Source organism: Meles meles, chromosome 2 (genome assembly GCF_922984935.1).
Source record: "Meles meles chromosome 2, mMelMel3.1 paternal haplotype, whole genome shotgun sequence".
Classification (NCBI taxonomy): Eukaryota; Metazoa; Chordata; class Mammalia; order Carnivora; family Mustelidae; genus Meles; species Meles meles.
The window spans coordinates 102582153-102599043 of record NC_060067.1 but is presented as its reverse complement, the minus strand read 5'-3'; the positions used below and the strand labels follow the sequence as shown (position 1 = coordinate 102599043).

At 44.1% G+C, this 16891-nt stretch overlaps 1 protein-coding gene and 1 long non-coding RNA gene across 5 annotated transcripts in view; one reads left to right on the top strand and one right to left on the bottom strand.

Moving 5' to 3' along the window:
• Positions 1-110: 110 nt before the first annotated feature.
• LOC123935451 lies at positions 111-8660 on the bottom strand. 4 transcript variants are annotated; one of them, XR_006816913.1, is made up of 4 exons: positions 8000-8660; positions 6132-6214; positions 4522-4649; positions 111-224 (listed from the first exon to the last, which is right to left on the bottom strand). It is a non-coding gene; the product is annotated as an uncharacterized LOC123935451 (long non-coding RNA). The 4 variants fall into 4 exon arrangements; XR_006816911.1 differs by lacking the exon at positions 111-224 and having other exon boundaries at positions 4055-4649; XR_006816910.1 differs by lacking the exons at positions 111-224; positions 4522-4649 and adding an exon at positions 5706-5821.
• A 42-nt stretch (positions 8661-8702) lies between these two features.
• Positions 8703-16891, top strand: part of HADH (hydroxyacyl-CoA dehydrogenase) — a 44245-nt gene continuing 36056 nt past the window's right edge. The window contains exon 1 of the mRNA XM_045996264.1: positions 8703-8911. Coding sequence (XP_045852220.1) covers positions 8780-8911 — 132 coding nt within the window. The 5' untranslated portion in view covers positions 8703-8779. The remainder of the gene's footprint in view (positions 8912-16891) is intronic.

Sequence of the window (16891 nt, the reverse complement as noted above, 5' to 3'; positions counted from 1 at the left end):
GGCAATACTTACATTGGAAATTAGAGATAATTTCTCTGGGGGCCCGAGATTAGCTTAATACCATTTAGCCATGTGAGTGGTAAGTTCTTTCTGTTCTGTTAATAAGACATGTAATTGCATAGAAAACAATGAGGCTTTGCTTCTTTCAGGAATCATCCCATGATGTGTGTAGAGGTAAGTTGTAGACAAAAACTTCTAAGGGAGCAAAGCTCAAGCTGGCGTACCTGGGAAGAAAGCCAAACATAGCAGGAAAGTGAGGACGGGACTAGGGGCATGGCACGCTTCAGACACCAGTGCCTCTGCCAGGAACTGACCATATGACCTCTCTGGGCCTCAGTTTCCTCATTTGTCAAAGATTTGGAGAGAGTTCGCTCAGGACCCTGCACAGGTTTCTTGTCCCGCCCTTATAGCCTCTCATGTTGAGCATCTTGGCTGTGTCCATGAACTAGTAATATTCCCCCACCCCCAAGTAAGGATTGTGAAGTTTCTGGGCATCTTTCTCCTCCCTGCTTTTCTGCTATGCATCTACGGTGGACATATCCAGGAATAAGTACAGGCGGTGGAAAGAGGACTGGACTGGAAGATAGCACCTGGGTTGGAGCCCCGATTCTGTGGTTACCTTCTCCGTGTAACTGTTGGTAAGCATTTAACTTCCTTGGGCCTCAATTTTTCCTGCTGTTATAGAACAGAGTTCAACCACATTAGTGACTCTCAACTCTGGCAGTATTTGAGGCTCACCTGGGGAGTTTGATAAAAATGCTGATGCGTAGACTCCTCCCCAGACCAGTTAAACCAGAGTCTTACCAGGGTTAGACCTGAGCAACAGTAGTTGCAAAAGTGGAAAAAGCTAATTAAAAAAAAAAAAAGTATTTGTAAAAGCAAAGAGCCAGAATAGCCAAAATGATAATGATACCAAGATGTCGAATCTCCTTCTAAAGCTACAGTAAGCAAGACAGTGTGGGATCAGCATGAAGTCAAACAGACCAGTGAGGCAGACTCACACACATAAGGGTAGCTGATTTGTGATGAAACACACCACTGTCATACGGTCGGGGAATGGATGGAATTTTCCACGACTGGCATTGCATCCAGTGAATATCAACGTATGGGAATAAACGAACCCTGACTCCTTATCTCACACCACATACAAAAAACAACCTAGAGGGTGACAGGCCTAGATGTGAAAAGTAAAGCAAGAGATCTAAAATAATGTAGGAAAGTGTCTTTATGACGTTAAGGTTGTATGGTCACCCTTACCTACTCTTTCTGTAGTTCCCTTCCACATCGAATATGGCTGACTCCATGTGACCACTAGGTTACTGGGGTGCAGCTTTGGAAGATAAGTCATGAAAAATATTGTGGCTTCTGCTTTGTTCTCTTTTGAATCACTTGTTCCAGGAGAAGCCAGCTGCCACGTTGTCAGGACACACAAGTGAGCCTCTGGAGATGCCCATATGGCAAGGAGCTGAGACCTCCTACTACTAGTCAGCAAGAATCTGGCACATCCTGCCCCTAGCTATGTAAGTGAACCATCTTGGAATCAGACATCCCTGCCCCAGTGAAGCCTTTGGTTGACTATGGCCTTTCATGACATCTTGACTATAACCTTCTGAAGAATCATTAGCTAGAACCACCTAGCTATGCTGTTCCTGATTCTCTGACACACAAAAACCATTAAATCATTTTACTTTAGCCATTAATTTCTTGTTGTTGTTTTTGTTTTTTTTTTTTAATTTTTTTTTTTTTATTTGAGAGAGCGAGCGAGCGAGCGTGAAAGTGGAGAGGTCCGAGGGAGAGCAGGGAGCCCGATGCGGGACTTGATCCTGGGACTCCAGGATCATTACCTGAGCTGAAGGCAGTTGCTTAACCAACTGAGCTACCCAAGCACCCCCTAAGTTTTTGTTGTTGTTGTTTTAAGATTTTCTTAATTTATTCATGAGCGAGAGAGAAGCAGAGGGAGAAGCAGGCTCCCCACTGAGCAGGGAGTCTGATGCGACTCCATCCCAGGACCCTGGGATTATGACCTGAGCCAAAGGCAGACACTCAACCGACAGAGCCACCCATGCACCCTTAGCCACTAAGTTTTAGGATAATTTGTCACATAGCAATAGAGAACAAATATATCCTTCAGACAGCTTCCAGACTAATCTCTTTATTTAAAGTATAGCTGTGCCCAGAACTCGGTCTCCAATATCATTTCCATTAAAAGGAACTGGAGGGGCGCCTGGGTGGCTCAGCGGGTTAAAGCCTCTGCCTTTAGCTCAGGTCATGATCCCAGGGACCTGGGATCGAGCCCCGCATCGGGCTCTCTGCTCAGCGGGGAGCCTGCTTCCTCCTCTCTCTCTCTCTGCCTGCCTCTCTGTCTACTTGTAATCTCTATCTGTCAAGTAAATAAATCTTTAAAAAAAAAAAAGGAACTGGAGCACATCACAAAATGACTCTTTCTGGAACTAAGGCAGTGTAGGTATAAAATAAGCTTCATTATGCCAGGAAGTGAGGAGGTGTTGGGAAAAGAATGGGGGAATGTCACAAGAAACCATCTGAAGAGGTTCCCACTGGCCCAATCTAGAATAATTTGAATTTCAAAATAACTAAATCCAGTAATGAATTATACACCTTTGGAAAAATTAGAAACTTGTGAGTCCAAACCAATAATAAAACCAATGAAAAAGTGCATAAGATATGAACAGACGTTTTAAAAGAGAAGATATGTAAATGGCTAATAAGCTCATGAAAAGATATTCAACATTAGGGAAATCCAAAATAAAACCATGGAGATACCATTTCACACTGGAATGAGAAATAAGACAGAAAATAGAGACTATAATAAATGACCATAATAAATTGACAGAAAATAACATGTATTGGTGAAGATGTGGAGAGATGGAAACCACTGTCTGTCGATAGTGATTATATGAAATGGTACCATCACTTTTGAAACAGTTCTGTGTGAGGCACCTGGGTGGCTCAGTCAGTTAAGCATCTGCCTTTGGCTCAGGTCCGGATCTCAGGGTTCTGTGATTGAGCCCCATGTCAGGCTCCCTGCTCAGTGGGGAACCTGCTTCTCCTTCTACCCCTCCCCCTGCTCTCTCTCTGTCAAATAAATAAATAAAATCTTAAAAAAAAAAAAAGGAAACAGTTTTATGGCTTTTCAAAAAGTTAAACATAAAACTACTCTACTTCTCAGCAATTCCATCCCCAGGTATCTGGGGAAACAAACACTTGCAAAAGAATGTTCCTATCAGCATGATTCATTATAGTCCCAAACCAGAAGCAACCTAAATGTCTATCAACTGATGAATGAATAGACAAAATAGAGTAGACGCATACATTGAAATACTATTCAGTAATGAAATGGAACGAGCCACTGACACATGGTATACCATGGAGAAGCCACAGTTAAAAAACATTTTGCTGAGACAATGTATTTAAATGATTCCATTCATATGAAGTGTTTTATAAAAGGTAAGTATACAGAAACAGAAAGTAGATGTGTGATTGCCTGGGTCTGGAAATAGGAATAAGGATTAACTTTAAAAGGGCATTAGGGGTCTTACTGGGGGGATGAAAATTTTAAAACTGATTTGTGGTGAAGGTTACACCATTTTGGTAAAAGCCACTGAACTGCACACTTGAGCTGTGTGATATGTGAAATAAATCTCTTTTGCAACAACTAACATGATAATCTGAAATATAATAGGAATGTAACAAATTGACTCAATGGTATTTCACTGAAGAGGAGTCTACAAACAAGGATGTAAACCATTTTTTTAAATAATAAATACTCTCTCCAATAAAACACTTTTAACATTTAGGCCAAACATTGTGTTTGAGATAAAGGATAATGAAATGATTTTATCCAGGAGCCAAGATGAAAATTTTAAAACCATATTGCACAATGCAAGCAAATAAAAGTAATGACCAAAATTGAACACCTTTTAATACCATATACAGTTTTCCTCTTTTTATTTTTTTTATTATGGACAATACCTACAGAAGTTAAGCACAAATCTTGTTTCATCTACACCCAACCCACTTTCCGTCATCCCCATTCTGCACTGATTTATTGCGAAGCTAGTCTCAGACATATCATGTGAACATATTCATAATGCAAAATACATCTTGCAAGGATGGCTCAAATCTAGTTGCAGTTTTATTTCAAAGAAAAAAATGACAAAGTGTATATTTATGAAATAGTCTAAGGAATTTCAGAATGTCAAATCAAACAGACTAGAAGAACATGGTTTGTAATTCTCAGATTACGAATGTAACAACTGTAACAATGTTATTGAAGGTTGTACATCCTATAATTTCTTCTTATCCATCTTACTACTCAGATTTTCTTTATGTACTATGTGTGCTTCATTTAAAAGAAAGTTTTCCACAAGGAATGTACCAATTTGGCATTTCTAATTCTAAAAGATGACACTAAATTCTGTGCTTCTCCCATCATGTTGTTTGGGAGCATTTGTCCCCATTGTATTTTTCTGGTCTGAATTTGTGTAGCGACTCTCTTCCCACCTCATATGCAAAGGCTGAGCAGTGAGCTGTCAATTATTACAGCTTTTAAAAGATCTCTCCAAAGGATATTTAAGTCCTTTATATAGTTTCCTTGTTCACAAACACAATGTTCATGGCAAAGGCAGCACCTAAACATAAAAATAAAAACAAATTAACTAAACCCTCAATAAATCTGTTACTTAGAGAGAGAGAGAGAGAGAGAGAGATGAAACTAAATGCTGTATCTGACCCTAGAGTAGATTCAGTACTAGAAGAAAAAAAATCTATGAATGATATTACTGGATCAATTAACTAAATTGAAATACTGGTGCTCAATTAGATAGAAATGTTGTAACATTATTGAATTTACCAATGTTGACAACTTTGCTGTGTTATATAAGAGAACCACCGAATTCTTAGGAAATACACACTAAAATACTGGATGAAGAACCATGATATGTGTAACTTACCCACAAATGGCTCAGGAAGTATATCTTTCTCTCTATATATTATACATATCTTAAATATTATGGATAGATAAAGATATGTAGAGAGGTAGACATAGATAAATGATAAGAAAAAAGATGACAAAGCAGGGGCACCTGGATGCCTCAGTCAGTTGGGTGTGGGTCTCTTGATTTTGGCTTGGATTATGATCTTGGAGCTGTGGGATTGAGCCCCACTTTGGGCTCTGTGGGGTGCATGGAGCCTACTTGGGATTCTCTCTTTCTCTCCCTCTGTCCCTTGCTTGTTCTCTCTTTCTCTCTCTCTTAAAAAAAAAAGATGAAGCAAATGTATAAAATATTAACAATAGGTAAATATGGGTATTATTCTTATAATCTTTCTATGAGTTTGTAATTATTTCTAAATAAAAATTTAAATGTAACTGTGACCATGACTCTCATAAAAAGCCCCACCCTGATCTGGCCCATGCCACCTTCCAATCTCATATTTATGGTTATTCTATATTAATTGTATTTCCAGACCATTTTCTTTTTTTTTAAAATATTTTATTTATTTATTTGACAGGGAGAGATCATAAGTAGATAGAGAGGCAGGCAGAGAGAGAGAGAGGGAAGCAGGCTCCCCGCTGAGCAGAGTGCCCGATGCGGGACTCCATCCCAGGACCCTGAGATCATGACCTGAGCCGAAGGCAGTGGCTTAACCCACTGAGCCACCCAGGCGCCCTTCCAGACCATTTTCTCTCCTGTGTTCCTATGCATCTACAGATGCATTCCTCTGTCTGGAACATCACTGTAACTCTTCTTCCACTTGATAATCTTCTACTCACCCTCATACTCTGAGGAAGTAGTTTAGCACACTGGTGAAGAACAAAAATGTGATCAGCGAAGAGTCAACAAATTGAGCATTCACCAAGTATGTTAGCTGCTACCCCTTTGACACCCCACAGACACCCTGCTACTCACCCCAACCTAACCTCCTCCACAGTCCCTCGCATTCCCCTGTGGAGAGCAGTTGCAATGCATCTGAAGGACCTATTGTCCTCCCTGCTTCTGCCACTCTCCAGGGCCTCCACGATGTATATTTGCAAATAATGCTCTTTGATATGTATTTTTTAAGTATTACAATGATCCATTTATGAGACAAAAATAAAAGCAGTCATCACTTACTCCATTCTCTGTGCCAGTCCTTCCCTTTGCTGTCTCCAAACTGGTTCAGTGAGCAGGGTCATACTTCCCAGTACCCCCTCTTTCTGTAGAGAGAAATGGCAGAACCCCCAAGAACAGGGTGAAGGTGCCAGTCAGGGACCACAGAAACTATTACCGGATCCCTGAAAGGCCAAGGCCACACTTGGGAAAAGTCTCGCAGTCTTGGTAAAAGAAAGTGATTCTATTGTGACTGTCATTTGTCAGGACTGGGCTGGAGTGGAAATGATGGAAATGATGAGAGTGGAATGATGTAGGAAAGATGTTAGGGTTCAAGGACCACGGCCAAGAAAGAACTCTTGAGATGTCTTTGGTGCAAAAAGGTGGTTTTATTAAAGCACGGGGACAGGACCCGTGGAAAGAAAGAGGTGCGGTGGGGTCATGAGGAGTGGTCCATTATATACTTTCATGTTGGGAGGGGATTAGGGATAGTTAAGGCTCTAAGGCATTTTGGAAGCAAGGTTTCCAGGAACTTGAGCGGGCTAGCTATTGTTAGAAAAGGTCATTTATTACTTTCTAACAAAACCTTAGTGACGAGACCCTTCAGATCCATATTGGTGGGCCATGGACTTGGGAGGTGATTGCCAACATGTATCTGGGGGGTTTAGAGATAATGGAAATTTCTAAAGGAATTTTTATATGTTAAAGTAGTTTCTCTCTCACAAGAATAAATAAATAAAATCTTTTAAAAAATAGACTTACAGGATCCTGGGGGTCGGGCTAAAGTTGCCTTTTTGCCCTTAGCAAAAACATTAATATCGAGGCAGTTGAGTCCTTAGAGAAATGTCACTCTGCCTGTTTCAAGGACTTGTCCATGGCCTGGGGGTAGTAAGAAAATTCATTTTTCTTCTGCCTTTGTTTTCCACATCAAGAAGACTGTAAACTGGGGTTGAGTCTTAGTGTGGAATAGCTGGGAGGGTATCCCCCCGTTTCCTTTGATAGACAAGGATGCTGGACCCCAGGTAGAGCAAGTATTGCAAGGGTCCTAGTGCACACAGGTGACAGAGCCAGGACTCCTGACACCCATGTCTGTGCTCTATTCTTTCCATCACACGTTTAGCTAATAGACAGCCTCAGATTTGAGATCCACTAAAAACATGGCCAGTTATTCTTCCCAGAGGAAAACGGATCACAGATCTGAAAATGTAGCATCCTGGGGCACTGTTTTACATTACACACATTTTAATTAGAAAGTGTATATTGTGGCAGTGCTAGAATATGTTTGGATGTTTGGCCTTGCGTGAGACACAACTTGTAAATGAGAACTGAAAGCTAAAATCCACCTCAAGAAACATTCACACATCCTCCTAATCCAGCATCCTAGCCTCACTTGTAACCACACCTAATTCCTCAGTCCCACCACCCCCACAATATTGTCTTCTGTTTCTTTTTAATGAGCTACTTCTTCTGCCTGGAATTTTCTCTTCTTCGTTGTTTTTCAAGTTATTAGTTTCTTCTGTGTAATCTTTCTTCTCCATTTCCAGTCCCACTGGCTTTTGCACTTGCTACATTCTAGCTACTCGATGGACTTTAGTTACTTGGATGTAACGCAGTCTCCTTAAGCAGTAGAGATCCTAGTATTGTTCCAATCCTAACACAGCTCTGAGCAACAGAACTTCTCCCTTAATTTTACAGAATTAGATAAAAAATGAGACCAAAGCAAAGGAATGGCGAACACTGGGTTCACTATGTGGATTACTTCTGACAGGAGAGGCCGATTTCTGTTTGGATGGTGTGTTTGTGGAGTCTTATTATGTATTTAAAAATAATAAAGATTGTAGATTACTAAAGTACAGTAAACAGAAATTATTCACATGAATGAGAAGACTGACCTAACGGATATCCACATCTTCCGTTACTTGGAGAGGGATCTTTTCCTTTGCTTCCTATGTACATCACAATGGCTGCTTTTTGACCTTCAACCGTCCACTTTCACTGCACTGATAGACGGTGACGTCGAAATGGGTAACTACAGGTCAACTCCCTTTCCGTCCCGCGGGCCTGTTCTCTGTGTTGCAACTCAGGGGTCCTTAGCCCTTTGGTTTTGGTGTGAGTTGTTTGTTTCCTTCCGTTTCAGTAGAAACAGTCAATACCCGCCGCATTAAAATGATCGCTCCAGCGAATCTGCAAGTATGTATTCGGTGCCGATATACGCACAAGCATCAAGGGCGAGGATTTAAAAACCTAACGGCCCGTACCTCCTCTCAGGAGCGCTTGCGCCTTTTCCGAGAGGCCTGCACAGCTAGAGGACCGAAGCCCCGCCCCGCGGCGGCAGGGAGGCCACCACTCCTCGCCCTCGCGCGCTCCCTCCTCGCCCTCTTGGCGCTGCGACCACGCCCCTTTCCTCGCCTGAAGGCCGTAGCAGCGCCTGTCCGCTTTGGGCCGGAAGCCGCGCTCCGCAGTTAGAACGCGGTTCTCCGCCCGCCGGGGCCAATGGGCGGGGCGAACCTCGAGACTCCACCCCCGCCGTCGATGACGTCACTGAACGCGGGGGCGGGCGCGACGGAGGGGCGGCCGCCGTCTCCGCCCCCAGAGGTCACCTAATTGCCAGTGCCCGCGCCGCGGATAACTTCGCGAGGTCTTATTGGTGTCGCCGCCTTTGTCTCTGCAGCATGGCTTTTGTAACGCGGCAGCTCGTGCGCTCTGTGTCCTCCTCGTCCACTGCCTCGGCGTCGGCGAAGAAAATCATCGTCAAGCACGTGACGGTTATCGGTGGCGGGCTGATGGGCGCCGGCATCGCCCAGGTGAGCGGCGGGGTGGGCGGGTTACCCCGCTCGGTTTGCTGCGCACGCTTCCATGCTGGTCCTGGCCAGCGGAGACCCGGCGGGGCTGCTCCGCCGGGAGGCCAGCGTCCGCGGGAACCGGAGGAGATGCCACCCCGCCCCTCATCCGTGCAGTCGGAAAGTCTCGAGTCTGGGCCTGGCTCCTGCAGTCCCCCAAAGAACGAATGTCCTTGGATTGAGCCTCAGGTTCCTGGTCTCTCAATTCCAGCCGCCCCCAGGGTCCGACGGAGGCTCTGTGGAAAGTGTTTCTGAATGCACTTCGGAATCGGGCCGTGCGGAGTAAATAGTATTCTGTGCGCACAATACTGAGGAATAACATGCGCGCTCGCTGCTCGGTTTAGACCGAATTTGCTTCCGGAGACCCGGACTGCGATCAGTTAGCTTTGTTTTTATTCCGTGTTTTCTAATTCTCCAAGTCTTTGTTAGAGCCGTTTTCTGCTCTTCTGAATGATCTCTCTTCCCCGCCCCCGCCGTGTGTTTCCTTTGCTTATGGGTTACAATGAAAGGTAATAGCCATCCTTTTCGAAGCACTTTGTAAAGTTACCTAACCGAAGCTTGTGAGGCCCTGGGACGACTCCAAGTGCAAGCGCGTTGGCTAGGCAACTTTGACCGATCACCCTTTTTGCAAAGAACAGCGCGATTTGGGTTCTGGGGAGAGTGGGAGTAGAGCTGCTGAGGGCCCAGGAAGAGTGTCTAATCTCATTGTTCATCTTCAGGACTCTGCCCTGTTCGCCTGAGCTGTATAGTACAGGGTCAGTTGTGCAACCGATTACCTGGTTGCTGTGATACTTGTTATTTATTTATTTATTTTTAGCGCTCACATTCCAGCTCATATTGGAGAACTGTGATTTTCTTAGCTGACTTTGTTCTTAGCGTTCCAGCCCTTTGCAACTTGTATTGTGGAGGGGGTAGGGCGGACAGTTACCAAGTTTCTCTTAAGGGAGTGCTGGAGTGCAGTGGCTACAGTCAAGAATGTTTAATTTTTTCAGTATCTGTTTGCAACCAAGCCCACACTTCCATGCTTGCTTTTTAAAAAAATCTTCTGGGGTGCCCGAGTGGTTCAGGCAGTTAAGTCAGACTCTTGATTTTGGCTCAAGTCTTGATCTCAGGGTTGTGGGATTAAGCCCCACCTGGCGCTGAGTGTGGAGCCTACTTAGGATTCTCTTTCTCCCTCTGCCTCTCCTCCCCCTCCCTGTCTCCCTTTTTCTCTCTCTAAAAAAATCTTTTATTATTACTATATATTTTAATTCTCCCTGCAGATTTTTTTGCAGCATATTCACATTTTCTCTTAAAAACAGAATTTTTAAAAATGTTTTTAATCATCTGATTTATTATAGTTTCTCCTTTTTTTCTTCTGAGATCGTGTTTTTGGATATATATTGCCATTTTTGTTGTATGGATACCCTGGCTGCTAGGTTATGGTGTTCCTGTAATCTTTTTTTTGTGAGGAGGTGTAAGTCCCTCTAACCTAAAAGTTCCACGTGTTATACTATATATAACATACTCGGAGAGAGCTTAGCTTGAGCACACTTATATTCCTCCTGCTCCACCAAAATCTCCCAAGGTTATGAGAGTGAGATTTATTGCAGACAGGTGTAAAATAATGTATTGGCTTAAAAACACTTAAACAGTGTCTTGGTGACAAGTTATTAGGGCTTTAGCCTCCAAGAACAGTATAGGAAATGGACAATACCTTGAAGACATCAGTGGAAAGAGACCAGAAACTGTGTAGAAAGCATCACCTCAACTTTTGTACAAAATGGGATTGCTCAGTTCTTGGAATGCTGCATCCATTATTGGATACCATGAAAAAGGGTGTTACATTGCATGGAAAGGCACAGAGGTAGCTCCTAAAATTATGGGTATGGTAATGGAGCATTCACGTGAGAAAGGAGTGGGGAGAAATGACTGACATTGGTGGGAACACATACTTGGGGGTCAAATCCTTGAGTAGTTGGAACAGGGAGTGCCTTTTCATTAAGGGGGAAAATGTTTTTTACCCCACTAGTTGGAAACATAATGGAATTGTCATTCTGAATGCTGATAAACACCAGAAGTCTAGGGGTGCCTGGCTGGCTCAGTCAGCAGACCGTGACTCTTGATCTCAGTGTCATGAGTTTGAGCCCCAAGTTGGGTGTAGGGCTCAGGGGAGGAAAAAAAAAAAAAGACCAGAAGTCCAAGTAGTGGACATTCATAAGGAACATAGTTCCATTCTTACATAACAAGTTTAAAAGAACCTCACCCACTTCAGGTGACAGCTTTAATCCTGTGGAGGGAAACCATGCTTTCCTGTAGAACCTTTCTGGGTGCCGCTGGTTGGTTTCACTGATGTTTTGGGTGGTTTAGTGGATCTGTGTTTGCATTTTGCCCTGTGGCATGCAGTCCCAGGCAGTATCACCTCATTCTTTATGCTCCTTGCCCAATGGTTTTTGGCACTGGGTAAATCCGTTTTGCTGATTGAGTGCCACTGAAGAATTAGTTTATGTGTTTTGAATAGAGAATGGGTCCACTTCAGTATGGGGAATTGGATAATTTTTATGCTGGCTCAGCTTCACATGCCAGCTGTGTTAACATGGGAAAGTTACTTAGCCTCTGGCCTCAATTTACTTTTTTTTTTTTTTTTTTTTAGTTTACTTATTTCTAAAAGTAGGACTAATACTAGTACTAGCCTGGTAGGAGTATGGGGAGGATTGAGTGAATTAGCAAAATTCAAGCACTTAGCACAGTGTCTGTCAATAAGAGCTCACAAAATGTTAGCTCCTTTGCAATTACTTCTCTTCATTGTGGTCATCCTTGTCCATTTGACCTTCTCTCCTCATATCCACTCCCAACTCTGATTGTTGCTGCAGAGGTAGGACTGTATTCTTTAGATGGAGAATATTGGTCATGATTTGGTTCCAACTTGCTTAATCTTTTTAAAAAAAAAATTTTTTTTTTTTAATTGGACACAGAGATCAGAAGTAGACAGAGCAGCAGGCAGAGAGAAAAGGGGAAGCAGGCTCCCTGCTGAGCAGGGACCCTGATGTGGGGCTCAGTCCCAGGACCCTGAAATCATGACCTGAGCCAAAGGCAGAGGCTAAACCCACTGAGCCACCCAGGTTACCCCCCAACTTGCTTAATCTTGAACACAAATGCTGGTTGATACTGTGGTTGGTTTGCTAATGGACCTCTGAAAGAGGGAAGGCGCTTTTTACTGTCCTCTCACCCGTGGTAAATCCTCACAGAAGCCTTAGAAACACAAGCACAAACTAGCATCTCAGCTCTGCGTTTATCTTCACTTCCCTGAATTTTTTCTGAAGTAGTTTTGGATTTTACTCAGGCTGTAGTTCCATTTACAATTTTAATTTTTTGTAAAATGTATCCTTTTGCCATGTGTCCCACTTCATGCTGAGTAGGATAAAAAATTTTTTTACTAGATTTAGTGGGAGCCTGACACATTTCTCAAGCAATTTAACAGTTTCAGATAAGTGAGGTTTGTGCTTCATTACATTGATCAGAGCACAGACCATTTGTACATGTGTATTCTCCTAGAGCATCTACTTTGCCTGTCATTTTTGTTTGTTTTAAATTAAAAAAAAAAATCCCTTAGACTGCAGGTTAATATTTAGCAAGGTTAACCTGTGTTGTTGCCCATTACAGACTTCTGACTTGGTTCTGATTACCATTTCAGCTTTAGCCGAATACTTAGGCCAGCAAAGAAGCTTATAGAATTAAATGACCCTTGAGTGAGGGGCAGGTTGTTTTTTGTTCTGTAAAGGAGGGGAGAAAAGGAAGAAAGCTACTAGCTCTGCATTTCTTTCCTTTATTGAATGAGTCCTTTCTGAACTTTGCTTTGTTGCCTTTTTTTCATCTGAGGAACCCAGAGAGCCCATAGCTTTCCTTAAGTTACTGGACAGGGGCAGGGGAGCCAACGGGCTCCCAACGGGCTCCCTGGAAACCGCCATTTCAGAAGATGGATTCCTCAGGGCTCCTGGTACAACCTTCCTTTTAATGCACTCTACTTTCAAGAAATAAGAAAGTGTGGAAGAAGTTGGAGGCCTGATTCTTCTCATCCAAAGCTTTTCCCCGCCCCCCCATTAAGAAACAAAAAGTACACATTTCTTCTGGGGTGGGGGGGCTTCTTAGACTGTTAAAACAAAGTTGGAGTATGGCGGGGGAGAGCATTCTAAGCCTTGTTACTTTGTGATGCTCCCTAAGACTGAAGTGGACCTGAGAGCTTTTTTCCTCCCAGCCACTGAATTTGTTTATGCCCCAAACTCTGAATTTTCTGATGCTGAATAGGAGAGTGGTCACAACTGCTCTATACTGTACTTTTTTCTTTCTTTCTTTCTTTTTTGCTACAGTGGCTATGTCTCCGTTTAACTGTGCTTGGAAACAGTGCAGTGGCCCGGGATAAGTTTCAAGATCACAGGGGACTGGCACGGTTACCTGGCTCTCAGCTGTCCTTTTGGTGTTCTTTATGGAGGGGAATGTTTTTACTCCAGTGTTAACTTCCCCCTCAAGGGTGTGGGATGCATTTGTCAGGAAGCTCTTCCCTCCTTTCTTGTGGCATTGCTCACTTCTTTACTGGGCTCTTCTCTGATCTTCATGATACACGAGGGACAGCAAAACCACGCCCTGTCAGCATGTTAGTCATTGGACTTGGGTGGGCCTGGAGAAAACGTGGGGCTAACAGGTAAAAAAAAGAATGCCAAAGAATACGTTTGGCCATTGTAGAGCCGAAATGGCACCTCAGTCAGGTTTTGGGTTTTCTCTACCATGTTCTAGATATAACCTCACTGTTTCCTACCTCTTGCTTGAGTTTCTAATTTCTTTTCCTCCACTTCTGTCTTCTCCCCGTCTGCCTTAGGCACACCCCTCACTGCCTAGCTCTCCAGGGCCCACAGGGAGATTGTACTGCTGCTGTCTATCCTGAGTCTGCCTAGGGTACACGAACAATGCAGTCGTTTCTGGTGAGTGGTAGTCCAACCCTTGAAAGTGAGCAGAGGAGGAGGTGCCTCCCAGAGCCCGCCCCCCAGCCCTACCTGGCCCCTGCTGTAGGAACCTTAGGGGAGTCTCTTAACCCCTCTCTGCCTTTTTCCTTATCTGCAAGCAAGGATTGCCTCACAGTGTTGGGAGAGCCAACCGCACAAAGATCTGCGGCGACTTCTCTAGCATGTTCAGTGGTAACTGTCCGGTAAATGTGGCTTTTGTGTGGATTTGTGAGACCCATCCAGGTATGACATCTCTAATTCTCAGTTCTCTTCACTGTCTTTGAAGGTGTCTGATCCCCGAAGCCGAGGTAAGCACAATTCTGCCTGGCCCTCTGGCCTCTGATGCACTCTACTTTGAAGTAGAGTAGAGAGAAGTGTGTAGAGAGAAGTGTGGTCTCCACGGGTGGGGGGATCTTTCGTGGGTATCTGGAATCAGTAGATAACAGCTTGACCTCTCCTTAGCTCTAGACTAGAAGTAGGAATCACTCACTGGTGATCTCTATTTGACTGCCCTGATGCCATCTTTCTGCCAAGAATAGACGTAAACTGCAGCCGAGACTTAATTATTCAGCCAGTTCCCTTCCTTTGCCCCTTTCAGCTTTCCCTGCGACTTTCCTTCCTCTGTCATTACCACTGTTGTTTCTCCAGCCACATACACTCTGAGGCTGAGGTCATGGTCAGAGTCTCCTCTATTCTGCAAAAGGCTCTGCGGCTTTTCTCTGTGAGGAGTGTTCTTTCTCCTGAGCTCCCCTTTGTAATTCCTGGACCTGGCATTGATCCTCGAATCGTTGTGGGAGCCTCTTAATTGGTCCTTTTCAGCAAAACCCCATTCATTCTAGCAGACGCTGCCATATTCTTCTTACTGGAGAGCAGTTTGGATTTGTAACTGTCTTTTCTACCCGGAAAGCATTCATCATGGCAACATCTTGGAGAGCTAGGTCAAACCAAGGGTTTGTTGTCCAGTTGCCCCTTCTCCTTCCTGGAATTGGTGGGAGATGGGAGGAGAGAGTCCTGGGAGGGGAGTTATTTTCCTCTATGTTACCAAATCCAGATGCTTACTGAATTTTCAAAAAAATGTGTTCCTCATCTGAAAATGAATGGACATTTCTTTGGCTTTTTAGAAATACTTTTTGAAATATAAAAAGTCAAAAAAAAAAAGCCAGCTAATGAATTACAGAATAAACTAGCTGGTTATGGTGGCAGTGGTGGTTGAAAGCCTCAATGGAATGCCTTTTTTTGGATTGTCGAAGTTAGCAAAGACAACCCATGCGGATGGCAGAGTTGAAGGGATTGCACAATCGGAGATAATCATAAACCCAGAATTGCCAGCTCTGAGAGACACATCTGATTTATGACTTTTTTTCTTCCTGAATCCAATCATGCGCTCAAGGGCGGGCCTTGATGCAAAGGAAGAGCAATGTCTGGGCTACAGTCAGCATCATGAGTGCTCACTCGGTGCACTTATTCTGGGAATTGGAAGGAAGTCAGAATAGTTTTCTGAGGCAGCGTAATGCTGATGCCCCATGAACCTCCTGTCGCGTAGGGGCGCACGAGACAGCTCTCTACTAGGTGACGGAGTTCTCACACATTTACCATTCAGGTTATGCTTTGGAGAAGCTGCTTCAAATCTGTTGATATGTTTGCAAAAATACATAAAGCCAGCATGCTTCTGCTTGGCCTGCTTCCTTGGCCCAGTGGCTGGAGTACTCTGGGACTTTGACAAGTGTGCTCTTTACCTGGCCTATTTTTACAGCTCTGAAGCTCCCCGGTCTAAAAATATTTCTCTCTGGCTAAGCCTGCCTTCCACCAAGACTAGGGAAGTCATGGAGCTATGAGGACATAGCCTTCAAATAAATTTTTTTCCATTACAGATTGCTTGTCCTCAAGATCTTACAGTGGGCAGATACTATAATATAAAACAGGAGTTCCTAATGGGCTCACTTAAATTATGGTTGCTCAAGTTAAAATGGTAGGCAGAGCCCTCCTTATTGTAAGAACAACAGCCATCTATGCGAGGGGAACAAAAGACCTTTATTTTTCTGTTCCATTTCTCCACTGCCATCTCCTCAAAAGTTGGGAATAACTTGGGGGGCGCTGCTGCATAATTCAAGAAGAATGAGTGTGGTTTCTTTGCATCCGCAACACGTGAAATACTTTTCTAAGTAAGAACCTCTGGTAATAAAATTACTTTCATATTGGGGGGGGGGTGGGGGGGGCTCAGCTATACTGATGAAAAGAACCCTGGACCTTCAGGAGATCTTATCTCATCTTGGCTTTCCTATCAGCTCTGTTTGGTCGGTATTTCCTGGGGTGGGTATTTCCTGGGAGTCTTTCCTGGGTCTTGGTGCCCGGTACACAGAGACAAATGACATTTGTCGGGAGCCTACGGTGGGGAAGTCGGGAAGACAAGGCTGAAACAGACGGTGGGAGCAGTGAGGTGGGTGCAGGGCCATTACCAGAGCGCAGAAGGGACAGCTAGCCCAGAGCTAAGAAGATCTTGGGGTGGAGGGTCGGGAAGTGATCTTACTTATTATCTGTGTACTCAGCACTCAGTATGTGTGAAACTCAGACGTTGTCTGTGTGATACTGAGGCTCAGTGAGGGGAAGCGGCGGAAACGGCGTGGACCCCGCAGAGGCCAGGAGAGGAGACAGTAGTAGGCGTGGAGGCCGTGGGCCTTGCAGTGGTGGGGAAGTGGTCGGCATCAGGGAGCCGTGCGTCTGGAGCAGAGGTGAGTCTCCACTGTGGAGGGCTTCGCAAGCCGTTTGTGGGAACTGAAGTTCTATTCTTTGGTTCCCAGGGGCCACTGAAGAGTTTGGTGGAATAAGTGCTATGGATGGGAGTACCTTTTATGCAGTTACATTTTGGGTAGAACGCTACTGCCCGTAGTGTGATCTTACATGAATGGTTTTTCTGCTTTAGTTCTGTTTCTTTCCTCAGGAAAATGAGTGTAGTGTTGGAATCGAACAA